This window comes from Cervus canadensis, chromosome 2 (assembly GCF_019320065.1).
Source record: "Cervus canadensis isolate Bull #8, Minnesota chromosome 2, ASM1932006v1, whole genome shotgun sequence".
NCBI lineage: Eukaryota > Metazoa > Chordata > Mammalia > Artiodactyla > Cervidae > Cervus > Cervus canadensis.
The window spans coordinates 25,684,616-25,701,260 of NC_057387.1; the positions used below are offsets into that span (position 1 = coordinate 25,684,616).

Genomic DNA, 16,645 nt, shown 5'->3' on the forward strand with positions numbered 1-16,645 from the left:
CAGTTGACTAAATTTATGATGCTAATGTAAGTGATTATTATACTTTTAACTTTAAATTCTCATTTGTTAATTATTGGTTTATATAAAAGAAGTTGACTTCTATATTAACCTTTTGTATCCCGCAATCTTGCTATAATCAGTTATTAGTTCAGTAATATTTTGGCAATAAAATTTTTTAAAATTTTTATACAGACAGTCATGTCACCTGCAAGCAAAGAGTTTTATGTCTTCCTTCCCAATATGTATACCTTTTAATTCTTTTTTCTTGCCTTATTGTAAAGGAATGGCAAGAAGGGACATATTTGCATTGTTCTTGATCTTAGTGGGAAAGCTTTGGGCTTCTCACTGGTGAATGTGATGTTAGCTAAAGGTTTTTTGTAGGTAGTCTTTGTCAAGTTGAGAAAGTTTCTATTCCTAGTTTACTGCGAGTTTATAGTGTATGAGTGTTGAATTTTGTCAAATGCTTTTTCTGAATCTGTTGATATGACCATGTGGTTTTTCCTTTTAAAGTTTGAATATGATGTATTACATTAATTGATTTTCCAATGTTGAATAAGTATACCTGGGATGAATCTCACTGGTTCTAGTATATAAGGCTTTTTATACTTTTTGGATTTGATTTGCTAATATTTTCTTGGGAATTTTTGCACCTGTGTTCTTGAGAAATATTGGTCTGTAGTTTTCTTTTCTTATAATGCCGTTGTTGATTTTGGTATTAGGGTAATGCTGGCCTGATATTAATAGAATGAGTTAGGAAGAGGTATTCCCTTTGTTTCTGCCCAAAAAAGAGATTGTAGAGAATTGGTATAATTTCTTCCTTAAACGTTGGGTAGAATTCACCAGTGACCCCATCTGGGCCTGGTGCTTTCTGTTTTGGAAGGTTTTTAATTATTGATGCAATGATTTTAATAGGTATAGTGAAAGTGAAAGTCGCTCAGTCATGTCTGACTCTTGGCGACCCAACAGACTGCAGCCTGACAGGCTCCTCTGTCCATAGAATTCTCCAGGCCGGAATACTGGAGCGCGTAGCCTTTCCCTTCTCCAGGGGATCTTCCCAACCCAAGGATCAAACCCAGGTCTCCCTCATTGCAGGTGAGGGTGCTGAGCCAGCTTTACCAGCTGAGCCACCAGGGAAGCCTGTGCTATCAAGCCTATCCTTAATAGGCATAGACCTATCCAGGTCATCTCTGCTTCTTATGTGAGCTTTGCAGGTTGTTTATTTCAAGGAGTTGGCCTGTGTCATCTAGGTCATCACATCTGTGGTCACAGAGTTGCTCATGCTGCTGTTGCTAAGTCACTTCAGTCGTGTCCGACTCTTTGCAACCCTGTGGACCGTAGCCCACCGGGCTCCGCTGTCCATGGGATTCTCCAGGCAAGAATACTGGAGTGGATTGCCATGCCCTCTTCTAGGGGATCTTCCCAACCAGGGATTGAACCTGCATCGCTTATGTCTCCTACATTGGCAGGCAGGTTCTTTTACCACTAGCACCACCTGGGAAGCCCGAGTTGTTCATAGTTTTCCTTTACTATTCTTTTAATCTCCATGGAATCTTATAATTCCCTCTCTTCTCTTTCATTTTGGATACTAATAACTTATAATCTCTTTTCTTCTTTGTTAAGCTAGCTAGAAGGTTATTGATTTTATTGATCTTTTAAAAACACCAGCCTTTGGTTTCATTGACTTTCTCTATTGATTTTCTGTTTTTAATTTCATTGATTTCTGCCCTAATTCTTTTTTTTTTTTTCTGCTGCTCTAATTCTTATTTATTCTGCTTACTTTGGATTTACTTTACTCTTCCTTTCCTAGTTTCCTAGGTGGAATCTTACTGATTTAAAGTTTTCCTTCTTTTCTAATTTAATGCTATAAATTTTCCTCTAAGCACTGCTTTCCCTGAATATCATAGCTTTTGATAAGTTGTATTTTAATTTTCATTTAGTTAAAAAATTTATTTCTCTTGAGATTTTGTGTGTGTGTGTGTGTGTTATTTAGAACTGTGTTGTTTAACCTCCGCATATTTTGCTATTTTCCAGTTATCTATTATTGATTTCTAGGTTAATTCCATTTTGGTTTGCCAGCATATATTATATCATTCTATTTTTTAAAATTTGTAAAGGGTGGACTTCCCTGGTGGTCCAGTGGTTAAGAACCTGCCTTACAATGCCGGGAACGTGGGTTCGTTCCCTGGTTAGGGAACTAAGGTCTCGCATGCCTCGGAACAACTAAGCCCTTGCAACACAGCTAGAGAGCCTACATGCCACAACTCCTGAGCCCAGGCATCACAACTAGAGTCTGTGTGCTGCAGTGAGAGATCCCATGTGCCACAGCTAAGACCCAATGCAGTCAAATAAATACATAAACAAATGAAAACAAGTTACTAAAAAATTTTTGTTAAGGGGTGTTTTATGGCCCAGAATGTGGTCTCTGTTGGTGAATGTCCTATGTGAGCATGAGAAGAATGTGTATTCTGCTCCTGTTGGATGAAGTCTGTAGATGTCTGTTGTATCCAGTTGATTGAAGGTATTGTTGAGTTCAGCTTTGTGCCTTATGGATTGTCTGCTTGCTGATTCTGTCCATTTCTGAGAGAAGGGTGTTGAAGTCATCAACTATGATAGTGGATTTGTCTATTTCTCCTTACGGTTGTCTCACTTTTTGCCTCATGTAGTTTGAGGCTGTGTGGTTACATGCATACATAGTGAAGAACTGTTATATCTTCTTGGAGAATTAACTCTTTTAATCACTATGTAATGTCCTTCTTCATTCCTGATAATTTTCCTTACTTTGAAGTCTGTCTAAAATTAATATAGCTACTCCAGCTCCTTTGATTAGTATTAACATGGTATATTTTTCTCCACCCATTGACTTTTCTTATTTTTGTTTGCACTGGGTTTCATTGCTGAGTGCAGCCTTTCGCTAGTTGCAATGAGTGGGGCTTTTCATTACAGTGGTTTTTCTTGTTGCAGGGCACAGGCTTTAGGTGCAGATTTAGTAGTCTTGGTGCACAGGCTTAGTTGCCCTGAGGCATGTGGACCAGGGATTGAACCTGTGTCCGCTGAATTGGCAGGCGGATTCTTATCCACTGTACCACCAGGGAAGTCCCACCCATTTATTTTTAATCTTTGTGTCTTTATGTTTAAAGTGGTTTATTGTAGGCAAGATATTGTTGGGTCGTGTTTTTAATCCATGCTGACAATCTCAGTCTTTTAATTGGTACATTTAGATTGTTGACCTTTAAAGCGATTATTGATATAGTTGAATTAATATCTACCATTTTTGTTAATTTTTTTTGTTGCCCTTGTTTTTTGTTCCTATTTTTGTTTCCCACTCTACTGTCTTTTGTGTCTGTCTAGTCCTTTTTATACAGTTGTGTTTAATACTTGGATTGTTTTAATTTAAAAAGTGATACTTGCTTATTGCAAAATAATTCAAAAAGTACAGAAATGTCTAAAGAAAAAATATTATTTATAAAAAGAGGTGATCCCAGCCCAGGGGAACCTTCTGTTGTAGGCTGAGGGAAGATGAAAGGTGCAGTGGAGTCAGGGGATGCCTTGGCCAGGGTTGGGAACCTGGGTCTTTTTGAAGGTAGCAGCGTTTAGGAAGGGCTTCCCAGGTGGTGCTAGTGGTAAAGAACCTGCCTAGCAATGCAGGGGACATAAGAGACGCAGGTTCGATCCCTGGGTTGGGAAGATGCCTTGGAGGAGGGCGTGGCAACCCACTCTAGTATTCTTGCCTAGAGAATCTCAGGACAGAGGAGGCTGGTGGGCTACAGGCCATAGGGTTGCAAAGAGTCGAGCATGACTGAAGTGACTTGGCACAGCACAGCTTTAGGAAAATGAGATCTGGATAGCAGGGACAGTGCCCGGAGAAGGAAACGGGGAAGGTGGGGGGTATGGAAGGGGAATTAGACTGCTGAGAAGAAAAAGTTCACTTCTATTTCTATGCAAAGGTCCACTTCCTAAGAACAGCATTATTTTCAGGGTTCAAAGGCCTTTTCTGCGGTGGGAAGGAAATTAAGGAGATCTTTAATAAGCAGGTGCAGCTGAATGTGTGTGGTTAAAGCACAATCTAGTATCTGTTTGTTTATTTGTCAGGACTGTTTATAACCAGCTTCCGACAGGAGACAAGTTGTTTTGACCCTGGTGCCCTGGCTCATTCAGGCCACTTAACACTGTTTACCTTTCTGTGGAATAATGTGTATGATCCCCTGATCTAGTGCTTCTGTAAGGTCTGTAACTAGAATGAGCTCAGCATTGCGTCACCGCAGCCAGTATCTGATGGACCTCAGCTGCTTTCTATTGCCCATTCACAGGAGGAGAATAAAACTTTCTTGACCCAGATTGGCGAAGGCAGGCGTTCAAAGCTATTGAGAACCTTAAATCAGGATCTGGTCTTTCGTTTGAGCCCCTGGCTGACACTCTGTCGATAGAGACATCTTGACACTGCTCTGTGTTGAGTTTAAAAAAAAAAAAAAAACCTAATGCCCAGGTTTCTGCACACCAGATCAGTTACATGGGATGGGGTCCAGGCCCTGTAGTTTTTTAAAGCTCTCTGGGTGATTCCAGTGCAGGTCTAAGATTAAGTCTTACCTTAAAGATGCTGGCACGTCCTGACCTGCCTCCAGTCCTCTTTGTAGCAAGTGGGGATGGGTTGTGGCTGTTTTGTCGTAGAACACTAAAATGCAGGGAGACCTAAATGTTATGAATGTAGTTATATTGTTTTCAAAGTTCTGCATTTCCGGAGTACTTCAAACATTTGGCTCAAGTGTCATTATATATATGTAGTGCTTAGTCGCTCAGTTATGTCCGACTCATTGCGACCCCACGGACTGTAGCCCGCCAGGCTCCTCTGTCCATGGGGATTCTCTAGGCAAACATTTTAACATACTGAAAATAACTAATGAGCTGTTTATCAATGATCTTGAATATAGTAGTAAATGCTGTCAACCAGAATATATCAAGTAAATCCACATACCACTTTGATTTGATTTGCCACCCTCCTACCCCCTTTTTTACTTTCCTTGCTTCTATTGCTTAAGCCAAGATGGGATTCCATGTAAGATTTTGTTTGGGAGAAAAGATTCTGCACAAATAAAAGTTTATAAGCCACAGGCCTTTCCTTGTAAGGTCTGTTTTAGATTAGATCAGTTTGCTTTAAGGCCCAAGCATCCCCCAGGCTGGGCTTAGAGCTGCTTCCCACTAGGATTTGAGCCATCCCAGCTGTTCCCCAGCTGGATCCACTTCATATACATTTACACTGGGGCAGCCGTGATTGCCTTTCAGAGGGAGAGTGAGGGAAGTTTTCATGAAAGTGGGAATGGGCTGCAGCTGTGGGTGGAAGTGGGTGGCCCAGAGATGGTGTCATTGTCAAGAGGTCATTGGCCTGACCTTGAGGGATCACTGGCCAAAATCCTGTTCCCTGTGGATCCAGAGCTATAGAATGTTCCAGCCAGGAGAGGCCCGCGTTAGCAGCTCTTCCTTTGTTGTTGTTCAGTTGCTATGTCGTGTCTGACTCTTTGCAGCCCCATGGACTGCAGCACACCGGGCTTTCCTGTCCATCACCAACTCCCAGAGCTTGCTCAAACTCATTCCATCGAGTCGGTGATGCCATTCAACTATCTCATCCTCTGTCGTCCCCTTCACCTCCTCCATTCAATCATTCCCAGCATCAGGGTCTTTTCTGATAAGTCGACTCTTCACATCAGGTGGCCATAGTATTGGAGTTGCAGCTTCAGCATCAGTCCTTCCAGTGAATATTCAGGGTTGATTTCCTTTAGGATAGACTGGTTTGATCAAGCAGTTCTTCTTTAAGGACTAATTACGGGCTAGGCCCGTCGTATTCAGTCTTTTTGATAACTCTGTGAGGCACACATGATTATCCCCATTTTATGAATGAGGAAACAGGCTTCAAGAGGTTAAGTCACTGATCCAAGGTCACAGGTAATAAGTGACAAAGCTAGTCACACATGCTAGTCCCCTCCAAAGCCTTCCTAGAAATCATCTTGTGGATGAAGAGATCAGGGTCAAGAAAGGAAAAGCCGCTTGTCCAAGATGGCACCACCAGCTCCAGTTCCTGGCAAAGCTACAACTAGCCCTTAGCTGCCACAGGGCCATGTCCCCTACCGCCTTCTCAGTGGTTCAGGCAGAGTCAGTTGTGCTGGCATGGAATGAGAAAGCAAACTCACTATCTTTCTTGTCCCCAGGTCTGCGAGGGGGGACCATGTTAAGAGCATAGAGAAGGCAGGCAGAGGCCACTTGGAGAAGCAGATCCCAGCCAGGAGGTGGGGCAGCCGCTGGTGAATCAGAGCCCAGTTTCCAGGGCAACCTGGAAACTTCTTTGACTTGGGGCAGCACTGACAGTTGCCCCCATCAGCGGTGTGTGGGCATCTGGGCGGCAGGGTTCTGCGTCAGCCCTTCCCACTCCTGTTCATGTGAACGCCTTTAGGAGCTCAGCTCCACCTACACGTGTGGAGGGAAGAGGATGTAAGGAATGTGTCCGTGGTGGCCTGGGAATAGCTACCTTTGCAAATAAGGGTGCGGAACCAAAGAAAGGACCCAAGACTCCCTCCTTCCAGCTCTCTAATCAAGAAAGGAGCATTTAATTTCAGCCAGATTGCAAGGTGGTTGCTTTTGTTTTCCTCTGAATTTGTGCCAAGGATGCAACTTTCCCTGCTCATTTTATTAAAAACTTTATAAAGAGCATTAATAAGTAGATATAAAACTGCTGCCTAAATGACAGAGAGACTAAATGAAATTCCCAAGGGTCAGCCATTGAATAAATAACAGGACCATGTCCTTGCACAATCACTTTCCCATATATGCAAATTAGGGACAGTGCCTTACCACGGGATGTTTTAATTAATATTTATAAATCACGGAGCTCCTCAGAAAGGGCCGCTAAGTTATTTATATTATTATCATGTCACTTGAGTAACAAACCCTTTGTAGAGTGCTGCCTGCTTTGCATTTTGGTCTGAGCAGTGAGAGAGCCTGTTGTGTGTGTCTCCCCACAGGTGTCGCGGCAGCACAGCGGCTGGTCGCCATCCAGGAAGGTCCCTTGTACCGCACGGAGGGCTCTCACATCACCATCTGGTGCAATGTGAGTGGCTTCCAGGGGCCCTCTGAGCAGAATTTCCAGTGGTCCATTTACATGCCCACGGCCCCTGAACGCGAGGTCCAGATCGTCAGCACCATGGACTCCTCTTTCCCTTACGCCATCTACACGCAGCGTGTCCACAGCGGGAAGATCTACGTGGAGAGGGTCCGGGGGAACTTGGCCTTGTTACACATCACTGACCTCCAGGCCCGGGATGCCGGGGTGTACGAGTGCCACACGCCCAGCACTGACGAGCGGTACTTCGGGAGTTACAGCGCCAAGATGAACCTCGTGGGTAAGGAGATAACTATGTTCATGTGGCCGGTGTTCTGCCTGAGTGTCGTAGTGAGTTTGAGCTGTTAAAATAAATCGTCATAGACTGGACTGGGTGCTTAAACAACAGGCAGTTATTTCTCACTGTTCTGGAGACTGGAAGTCGTCAGGGTGCCAGTGTGGTCAGTTCTGGGGAGGGCCCTCATGGGGATTGCTGAGTATTAACTTTCTCTTGTCTCCTTACGTGGCAGAAGGGGAACGAGAGAGCTGTCTGGGGTCCCTTTATAAGGGCACTAATCCCTGAATCTTTTTCCCTGGCAGTCTATGCTTTCAATGCAGGGGATGCAGGTTAGATCCTTGGTTGGGGAACTAGGGATCTGGTTGGGGAACTGCCACATGCCAGGCAGAGCGGTCAAAAATTTTTTTTAAAGCAGCACTAATCCCATTTATGAGAACTTCATCCTCATGACCCAATCACCTCCCAAAGGCCTCATTTCCAGATACCAACACAGTGGGGATTGGGTTTCAACACAGGAATCTGGGGGACGGGGGAGAGCATAAACATTCAGTCCATAACAGTCACTTCTTTTATAGTACAGTTTTATTTGACTCTTTAGGGCTTCCCAGGTGGCGCTAGTGGTAAAGAATCTGCCTACCAATGCAGGCAGACGCAAAAGACGTAGGTTCAACCCCTGGGTTGGGAAGATACCTTGGAGTAGGAGATAGCAACACACTCCAGTACTCGTGCCTGGAAAATACTATTGGCAGAGGAGCCTGGCAGGCTACAGTCCATAGGGCTGCAAAGAGTCAGATATGACTGAGCAACTGAGCACATAACATAGCATTTGACTTTAAAAGAAGAATCCAAAGCTCCCCAAATATTTTAGAGGTCGCCAAGTAGCCATAGGTGAAACCAGTTTTGTGTGTTCACTTGTAAATAGAAGGTTGAAGCTGCAACTTGAAGATCTAATGCAGATGTTAAGAACTTAAGAGGAGGTTAACTGACCCTCTCTAACTGATGAAAAGGGGATATAAAAATATAAGGCAAGGGCACTTGTGGTTGATAAGCGGAAGAACTGATGAGGAAGATGAAGCATGTGTCATCTGCAGGAAGAGGCCAAACCTCCAGGAAATAATGAGCCTTTAGGTGGCGCCTCTGAGCCACCGGGGGTGTCAGGAAGGAAGTGTGGCTGCAGGACTCTGCTCAGACCTGGAGTGGGTCTGTGTGTCCTTTGGTGTCAGAGTGAGGAATTGTGCACCAGCTCTTTGTGTACCAGTCTCCTTTAACCCCTGTGCTCCCCAGATGATGGAGGGAGCTGGAGGAGGGAGGGAGGAGGGAGGGAGAAGGGAGGGAGATTTCCATGAGGATGGCTCTGGGCCGCAATGTTTCCCAATGTGAAGGGTCAAAAATATCAAGGCCATTCTATTTTTCTGTCCAAGTCATAATTTCCAGGCTTAATTAAGATAATAAAAATTAGAAGTCAAAATTTCCACCCTTCAAATCAGAGAAGGGGATGGTGTTTAGTCTCCAGAGTAAAATGCTGACCAAGTGACCACAGAGGTAATCTTATCGCTTGCCTGACTCATCCCCATTCCATGGCTTCCTTCCAGCCCACGAACATGTTGACACATGAGTTATATGAAAATTAAACCTACTAAAAAATTGAGGACCCTGCTGTTTCTCTCTACCACAACCCGTTTTTTTTTAAAAAAAAAAGAAGAAATAACTTTTCTAGAGCACTGCATTGCTGACGTGAGTTTGGGGGAACATGGGCATGGAGTGGCTCAAAAGAAGAAAATGAGCAAGTTGTATAGAAAATGTGACACTCCAACTTCCAGGAACTCCTTTCGTTTGAAGATGAGTCAGTAGCCAAGTTAAAAGTTTCTGAAAGCAATTTCATCTTGAGCAGCAAAATCTTATTTCACCTGACATAAAATTTCTTTGACATGTTATTTTCAGTGAGTTCATTTATTGTGTAAAATGAAATGTCTACAAACATTATTTTATCAATTTTTAATTGAAGTATAGCTGATATACAATATTTCAGGTTTACAGCAGAATGATTCAGTTACACACACACACACACATCTATACTTTTTCAGATTGCTTTCTGTTATAGGTTATTATAAGATATTGAATATAGTTCCCTGTGCTATACAGTAAGCCCTTGTTGTTTTCTATTTTATATATAGTAGTGTGTCTTTGTTAATCCCAAATTCCCAATTTATCCCTTTGCTCCCAACTTTTTATCCGAGTGTTATTGAAATACCAGACAGGAAGCATAAGTGCCAAACAGTTGCAGTCCAAATCCAGACAGAAGTCTCATTCTGTTTCTGTGCTGCCCGGGGTCCTCCGCGGCCCCACGGAGCTGCGGAAGCCCGGGTGGGTTGGCCCTCGGCCCCTCGAGTGTAAGGTCTGTGGCCTAGTGACCGTGCTTGGGGCGGTTCCTGTGTTGCAGTGATCCCGGACTCCCTGCAGGCCAGCGCTGTGCCCCAGACTTTGCACAAAGTGGAGCAGGACCCCCTGGAGCTCACATGTGACATATCCACGGAGACGCTGCAGCACAGCCACCTCTCGGTGGCCTGGCTCCGGCAGCGCGGCGGCGAGAAGCCGGTGGAGGTCCTCGCCCTGAGCCGGGACTTTGTGCTGCAGTCCAGCAGCGACTACGCGCAGAGGCTGAGCCTGGGGGAGATGCACCTGGACAAGCTGGGGAGCACCACCTTCCGCCTCACCATCTTCCACCTGCAGCCCTCGGACCAGGGCGAGTTCTACTGCGAGGCCACGGAGTGGATCCAGGACCCGGACGGCTCGTGGTACCCCATGACCCGAAAGCGTTCCGAGGGGACCGTGGTCAACGTCCAGCCCACCGGTGAGTCTGTCTGGCGGGAGGTGGTGCAGACTCCTTTGACGACTCTGCAAGTACTCCGGGTCCCTAGGGGCCGGGTATCCCCAGCCCTGACCCTCTCTGACTGTGCTCTCCCAGCCCCCGAGTCCAGCTGGGCTCCAGATTAGAGCTGACAGCTGTTGGTGGCTGCTGCCGCTGGGCTGGGGGCAGGCGTACTGTGGGCGCTCAGTCCACTGGTTTTGCTTGGAGGGTATGGTTGTGTCGGCACGGAGATGCAGGAAGTGCCCAAGGGTCCTTGTGTTGCTGCTCACCTCTAATGAGAGGCTGCCATTGTTCTGACAGTCAGAGGTGTGATTTATGGGAGATGAGCTGGGGTGCCTGAAGTACAAGCTGTGGGGGGAGTTCTCTTCAGGACCTGTCTCTTGACTCTCCTGCCCCATTTGCTCCAGTTAAATGGTGGTCGTCTTGGTCTCTACATAGCTCTCTTGCCACTTGTTCTTCTGCCATTCTGGGGCTGTGCTTCTGACTTAACCTAATAGCACGGATGCCCAGGCTTGGGCACTACAGATTCTTGAGTCAGGCTTCCGGGGTGGGACCTGGGAAGCTGAATTTTCAGTACACTTCCACTGTAGACAGTCCACGCTTTGTCAAGTACAGCTCTAGAGCCAACAGGGCAGAAGCGATTCTCTGGGTGCCTAGTGGATATGAGAACTTTACAAGGAGGGTTAGGCTCCTGGACTGGGGGCACTTTATCTGTTCTGTAGGATCCAGGGTATTTAGTGGCTTCTGAAACTTCCGGTACTCAGAAATCCACAGAAGGCACTTTATTTCATATTTATCCCTTCCCTTCCTGGCTGGTTTTAAGAGCAGCTTCAAAAGTCTGGGCCACATTTTGAGTCTTAATGCTTTTAAATTAGGTTGCATCAGTTAATCTTCTTTATTTTAATCTTGCCAATTTGGAATGAGGATTTTTTTTTTTTTTGAACTTGCCCAGCAAATGTATCCAGACTAAGCAAAGGGAAAACTAGGTGAAAAAAAAAGAAAGTCGATGACTTCACTCCATGTCCCAGTGATGTTCTGGTTCAGTGGTTGTAGCCCCAGTGTTGCCCTTCTCTTACTTCATTTCAATCAACATTTAGTAAGTCTCTTCAGCATGGCAGGTGTGGTGATAGGCATCGGGGACTCAGAGATGAAGAACACTTGGTCCCTGCCTTAGGGAACTGCAGATATGAAAGCCAGTGGCTGAGTGGAGGGCACTGAGTGTGATGATGGTGTGGTGGATGGGGTCCTCTGGGGACACAGTGAATATAACTCTTCTGACAACAGCGTTCTCCCTGGATGGGGTCATTAAAGCAGATTCAGGAAAACCAACACATTTGGTGACTTTGAGTTGAGGCTTGAAGTTTGAGCAGACATCAGGAGGAGAAGCATAAAGGTACAGAATCGTTTGTCATGTTTGGCAAGCACAGAGAAATCAAGCGTAGGCAGGTGTTGAGTTCCAGATATGAGTGGTGAGAGATAAGAGATACGAGATAGAAAAGATGGCCTGAAGCCCCATCTGCTGGAATGTGAGCTTGGCTTTGGCTCTGTACTCCAAGCATCTCAGGCTGTTCTCCTTGGATTCTTAGGAGCCCCATAGAGGTGCCTGAGCAGTCTCTTTGTGGGTACATGTGTGTGCGTGTTGGTGTGTATGGGTGGACGCCTTGGTGGGAGGTGCTGGAGGAAGGCATGTGAGGCCTACAGTGTCCCCTCCTTGCCTCAACCAAATGTTTTCTATATCGGGCAATAAAAGACTTTGTATGCGAAAAGGAAGACCCCCTCTCCTCTGCCCAAGCAAACTCTGAAAACCACTGCTGTAGACACTTGGAGCGGGGAGTAGAGATTTGTAAACAAATCAGTGACACAATCAGACTGGGTTTTAGAAAGGAAAGACCATGGAGGCCACCTAGGGTTGACCTGACAGATTGGATCTGCAGTCAGGAGACCAGGGAGGGAGGGGCTGATGAGGCCACAGCTGGGTCAGTGGCACTGGGCTGGGAAGTGAGCAGTGGATGCTAGGGGCAGCAGAATGGAGAGCACTAGGGAAGGAGGAACCCAACCATTGGGAGCCCCGAGGCTGGGGCTCAGGGTGATTCCTTGAATCACCTGATAAGGAGGGATGAGGTAATGTGCCAAGTCATACTTGAAAGCCTCTGCTTCCCCTTTAGTGGCAGCACTGGTTGGCTTTTCTTTTGTTCTTGTCAGTTTTGGTCAAGGAGTCCATCCTGCAAGCAGACTCTCATGGAGATGCTCCGTGTGTGAAGCAGACAGCATGTCATCAGACATGGAGCTCAGTTTGAGGTTGCACTTGGGACTGATGAGGCCCCAGGAGAAGCCCATGGGATGAAATTGGGAAAGGACCCAGGGGAACTGTGGCAGTGAGAGGTGGTCAAGGGAGCAAGTCCCAGTGACAGAGAAACAGAGTGGTCAGGCCAGTTGGCACGAAGCAGGAAGAAAAGTGTTATGAACACAAAGTTTGGAGAGCTGGTCCAGAGGCTAAAACTTATGTGACAAAAGCCTTCGGTTGTGATGGGTTGGGGGGTGGGGGTGTCACTGGAGACATTTGCTCAGTCAGTGAAGTATGGGAGGTCAGAAGCAAAATTTCCATGAGCTAAGGAGGGAGAGGGGATTGAAAAAGGCATGAATCAGTGTATGGAGGTTTAATTGACTAGGGAAGAACAAGGACAAATTACTGGGCAGAAAGGAGGAATCTCATCTTAACCTGGCAATGTGAAGGCTTCACCATGCTACGAGGCGGAATCCCATGAGATCAGAAAAATCTAAGGAAGACTGCCCCAGTTGCAACCAGCCTCACTCTGAGGAAGTGGGAAGTCTGAGGTCTGGGGCACCTGTTTGTAAGTCTTTGGTGGCATTTATGTGGAAGGGGTGATTTTTTTGTTTGTTTGTTTAAATCACTGATATTGAGTTATAAGTTACTGCAATGTGGTTGACCAGAAAGCCAGTGTCTGGCAGCTGACATGGGTTCAGTCCCATGTGGGTGTGTGTGTCTAGACAGAGGCTGGCAGAGTGAAACCCACATCTCTCAGGTTGGTCTTTTGGGAGGGGAAGCAGAGGCAACTGGTGTCACTTTGGAAGTGAGACCCTAGAGTCATTGAGTGTAGTTCACTTTGTCAGCAAGTTTGGGTAATAAAAGGAAGAGGTTGATTCGCTGGAGAAAATGGGTATTTGGGGCAAGACACTGGCTCCGGTGGGAAGGGAGGAGATGGAGAGCCTGAGGAATGGGAGGGTACAAAACGAGAAGGGGAATGTGGAAGCAAGTGCTCTTGTGATTCCTGTGTTTTTAGGGAAATGGGATTCTCATCTGCTTGAATAGTGCATGGGATGGGGGATAAGAACAAGGCAAGGTGGGATTTCCCTGGTAGTCCAGGGGTTAAGACTCTGTGCTTCCAACACAGAGGGGTGAGGACTTGATCTCTGGTCATGGTAACTAAGATCCCACATGTGACACAGGGTGGCCAAAAAAGAAAAGAATGAGACAAAGGCCCTAACAGTAGAGGTAAAGACTTGGGAATGCCAGTGTAAGGAAGACAGTTGAGACTGGAGCTTATGATTCTACAAGGAATTCAAACCTCCCTGTGATGAGATTCTCCCTTCCATGTTCTCTTTAGAGGAACAGAGCTGGAACTGGGAAGAGAAGGACTTGGGCCGTGGTTGAAGCTACAGCCTCCCCTTCCCAAGGCTCTGTGACTCTGTTTCCAGAAGCTTCTCCAGCCCTTCACTCCTGTATCCCCTGCCACCAGTGCCTGTGAGACACGATAATTGTCTCATGGCATTTAGAGACTCACCATTACATGGTGTGTGGGACAGTTAGTGGCAGTGAGCCCTTCTTTGATCGTTGCCCTGCCCCCTCCCCCCATTCCTGATTAAGCTTCTGGTTCTTTGAAGGGTGCTTGGGTTCATTGACTGTTTTAGAGGTCATGTGGCTGTCAGCGGAAGTAGGTACTTGCCCCCTCCATCTTTCTAGAGATTTGATCTGACGGATGAGGGACTGGTGAAAAGACATTCGTTTCCACTTTTCCTATGCAATTTTGTTAGGGATTGTCTTTTTATTTCCAGTAATCACGTGAGGGTGGAAGACATTTTTCTCTCTCTCCATAAATAGACATTTATTTCTCTCTCCAGATAGATAAATACACTGAGAGAAAGAATATTTATTAGGATTGGGGTCAGCACCTGGGCCGCTGGGTAATTTTGTCTCACAAGTCTAGCAGGGTAATGTCTATAATATCTACTGAAAATATTTGTACTCCTGATGCTTTGACAGAGTTCTGGGCATATAGATCAAGGTTGGACCTTTGTACTCTGCTGTGCAAGTGAAATTAGGAGTGATATTGCTTGCTGATCTCTGGGAGTGTAGTCTAAGGCATTATAAGCTGCAGACAGAGCTGCATCATCTTGATTGGAATTAACAAGACTCTTAAACTTTCTGGGTCTGGCTACCTTTGAGTTTCCGCTGAGATAGTCGAGAGTTTTTCTCTTAAGACAGGGGTGGCAGTGCCTTTCCAGTAGTCAACTTGGTGAGAAGGTGGCGACGGTGGAAATTTGCTGATGCAGCTTGGAGCGCGGGGGCCCTTGGTCACCCAGAATGCATCCACCTTGTTATTTGTTTTCTCAGACAAAGAGTTCACCATTCGGCTGGAGACAGATAAGCGGCTGTACACGGTGGGAGAGCCGGTGGAGTTCAGATGCATCCTGGAGGCGCAGCACGTTCCTGACCGTTACTTCGCTGTCTCCTGGGCCTTCAACAGCTCACTCATCGCCAGCATGGGGCCGAACGCCGTGCCAGTCCTCAACAGTGAATTTGCCCATCGGGAGGCCAGGGGCCAGCTCAAAGTGGCCAAGGAGGGCGACAATGTCTTCGTGCTGAAGATCTACCACCTCCGCCAGGAGGACAGCGGCAAATACAACTGTCGTGTGACGGAGAGAGAGAAAACGGTAACCGGGGAATTCATCGACAAGGAGAGCAAGCGTCCCAAGAACATCCCCATCATCGTCCTCCCCATCAGTAAGTGTAGGGAGGGGCCACTTCCTTTCCCTCCTCCCACTGGTCCGGTCCAGGAGCTAGCATCATCTCAGGGAAGTCTGGGGAGAAGAGAAGAGCTGTGGGGAGGGCAGGGCAGGTTCAATCAGCTGGCAGAGAAAACCAGTTACCCCCCCTCCTTTCTCCAGCTCACCTGCCCACACTTAGCACCCCGCCCCCTCTAGTAGGCAGAGCATCAGGTGTGTGTTTGCAAGCTGGCAGGGGGCCTAGCAGATCCGAATGCTAGCAGCTCTGTATAAACGCCAACAGTGCCGGCTCAGCTTGGAGACCAACCAGGACTCCAGCACAGCTGTTCACTCCCATGTGGGAATTAAATCCCAGAAGCAATGGGTGGGTGCCTGTCTTGAGACCTCACTTAAGAGGGTTGGTCTTTTATGGGAGGATTTTAAATCCTAAAGCACATTATTAGCAAAGATTTGCTCTCCGGGTTTGAGGGTGTAGGGACTGGCCTTTCCCTAATTGTCTCTTCACTTCTGGAAGTGGGTTTTTAAAAGTCAGTGGATGGGACCTCTCCCATCATCCTGGAGCATAGGCTTTTAAAGCTTAGCTCATTTCCGGGGGTGCTTGGGTGGGCTCCCTGCCTGCTTGCAGCTGGCATTGTCTGGGTGGGTATCGGTCAGGACTGGGGAATTAGGGGACTGCCTATGTTTGCTTATCTTGGATTTAATCATTCATAGTATCAGCATGTCCTTATTAATATCTCATTTCTCTCATAGTTTTAGTTTTAGTAAAAGAGAAAGCTTAGAATGCTCTGATTTTAAACAAGATGGTGAAGTTTTTAAACTAACCTTTAACCCTTTTCTCCACTGCTCAAACTGTTCTGTCTCTTAGGCCTGTAATGATTCCCTTTACATTTTTATTTACACTTTGACATTTTTAATGCAGTTTCAAGTGTGAGGAAAAAAACAGACAACAGGGGTCTTGCTGCTCTTTTTTTTTTCCTTTTCTTACCAACAGGATGGCTTCTTTTGTGCTTATTTTTTAAAAAAATTGCTCTCTGACACACATCTCATTGTCTTGAAATTCTTTTCCTTCTTATTGCCCCCTACAATGCCTAGCATGGAGCTTTGCATAGGGTAGATGCTTGCTGAATATTTGTAGAATGGAATTTGTTGAATTGGATGCCCCTTCTTTACTATTTTCCTGTCGGTCTGCGCTTGCCTTAACCATGGACTCCCTCCTTTTAAATCTGCAACTAATTCCTCATTGTTCTGTAAGGATCCAGTGAAGGGCAGCCACACTGTGTCCTTCCTCTGTTTTTTGTACTAAGCAATTTCCCCCATCCCCTTCCAAGAACTTGTTTGATGATCTGTGGCCTGCTATATTGCTTTTCCA

At 46.1% G+C, this 16,645-nt stretch overlaps 1 protein-coding gene across 4 annotated transcripts in view; it reads left to right on the forward strand.

Moving 5' to 3' along the window:
- IGSF3 (immunoglobulin superfamily member 3) overlaps nt 1–16,645 on the forward strand; it is a 111,528-nt gene that overhangs the window by 57,783 nt on the left and 37,100 nt on the right. For all 4 annotated transcript variants that reach the window (XM_043459815.1, XM_043459828.1, XM_043459832.1 and 1 more), the window contains exons 3-5: nt 7,008–7,385; nt 9,823–10,233; nt 14,885–15,274. In XM_043459815.1, coding sequence (XP_043315750.1) covers nt 7,008–7,385; nt 9,823–10,233; nt 14,885–15,274 — 1,179 coding nt within the window. The remainder of the gene's footprint in view (nt 1–7,007; nt 7,386–9,822; nt 10,234–14,884; nt 15,275–16,645) is intronic.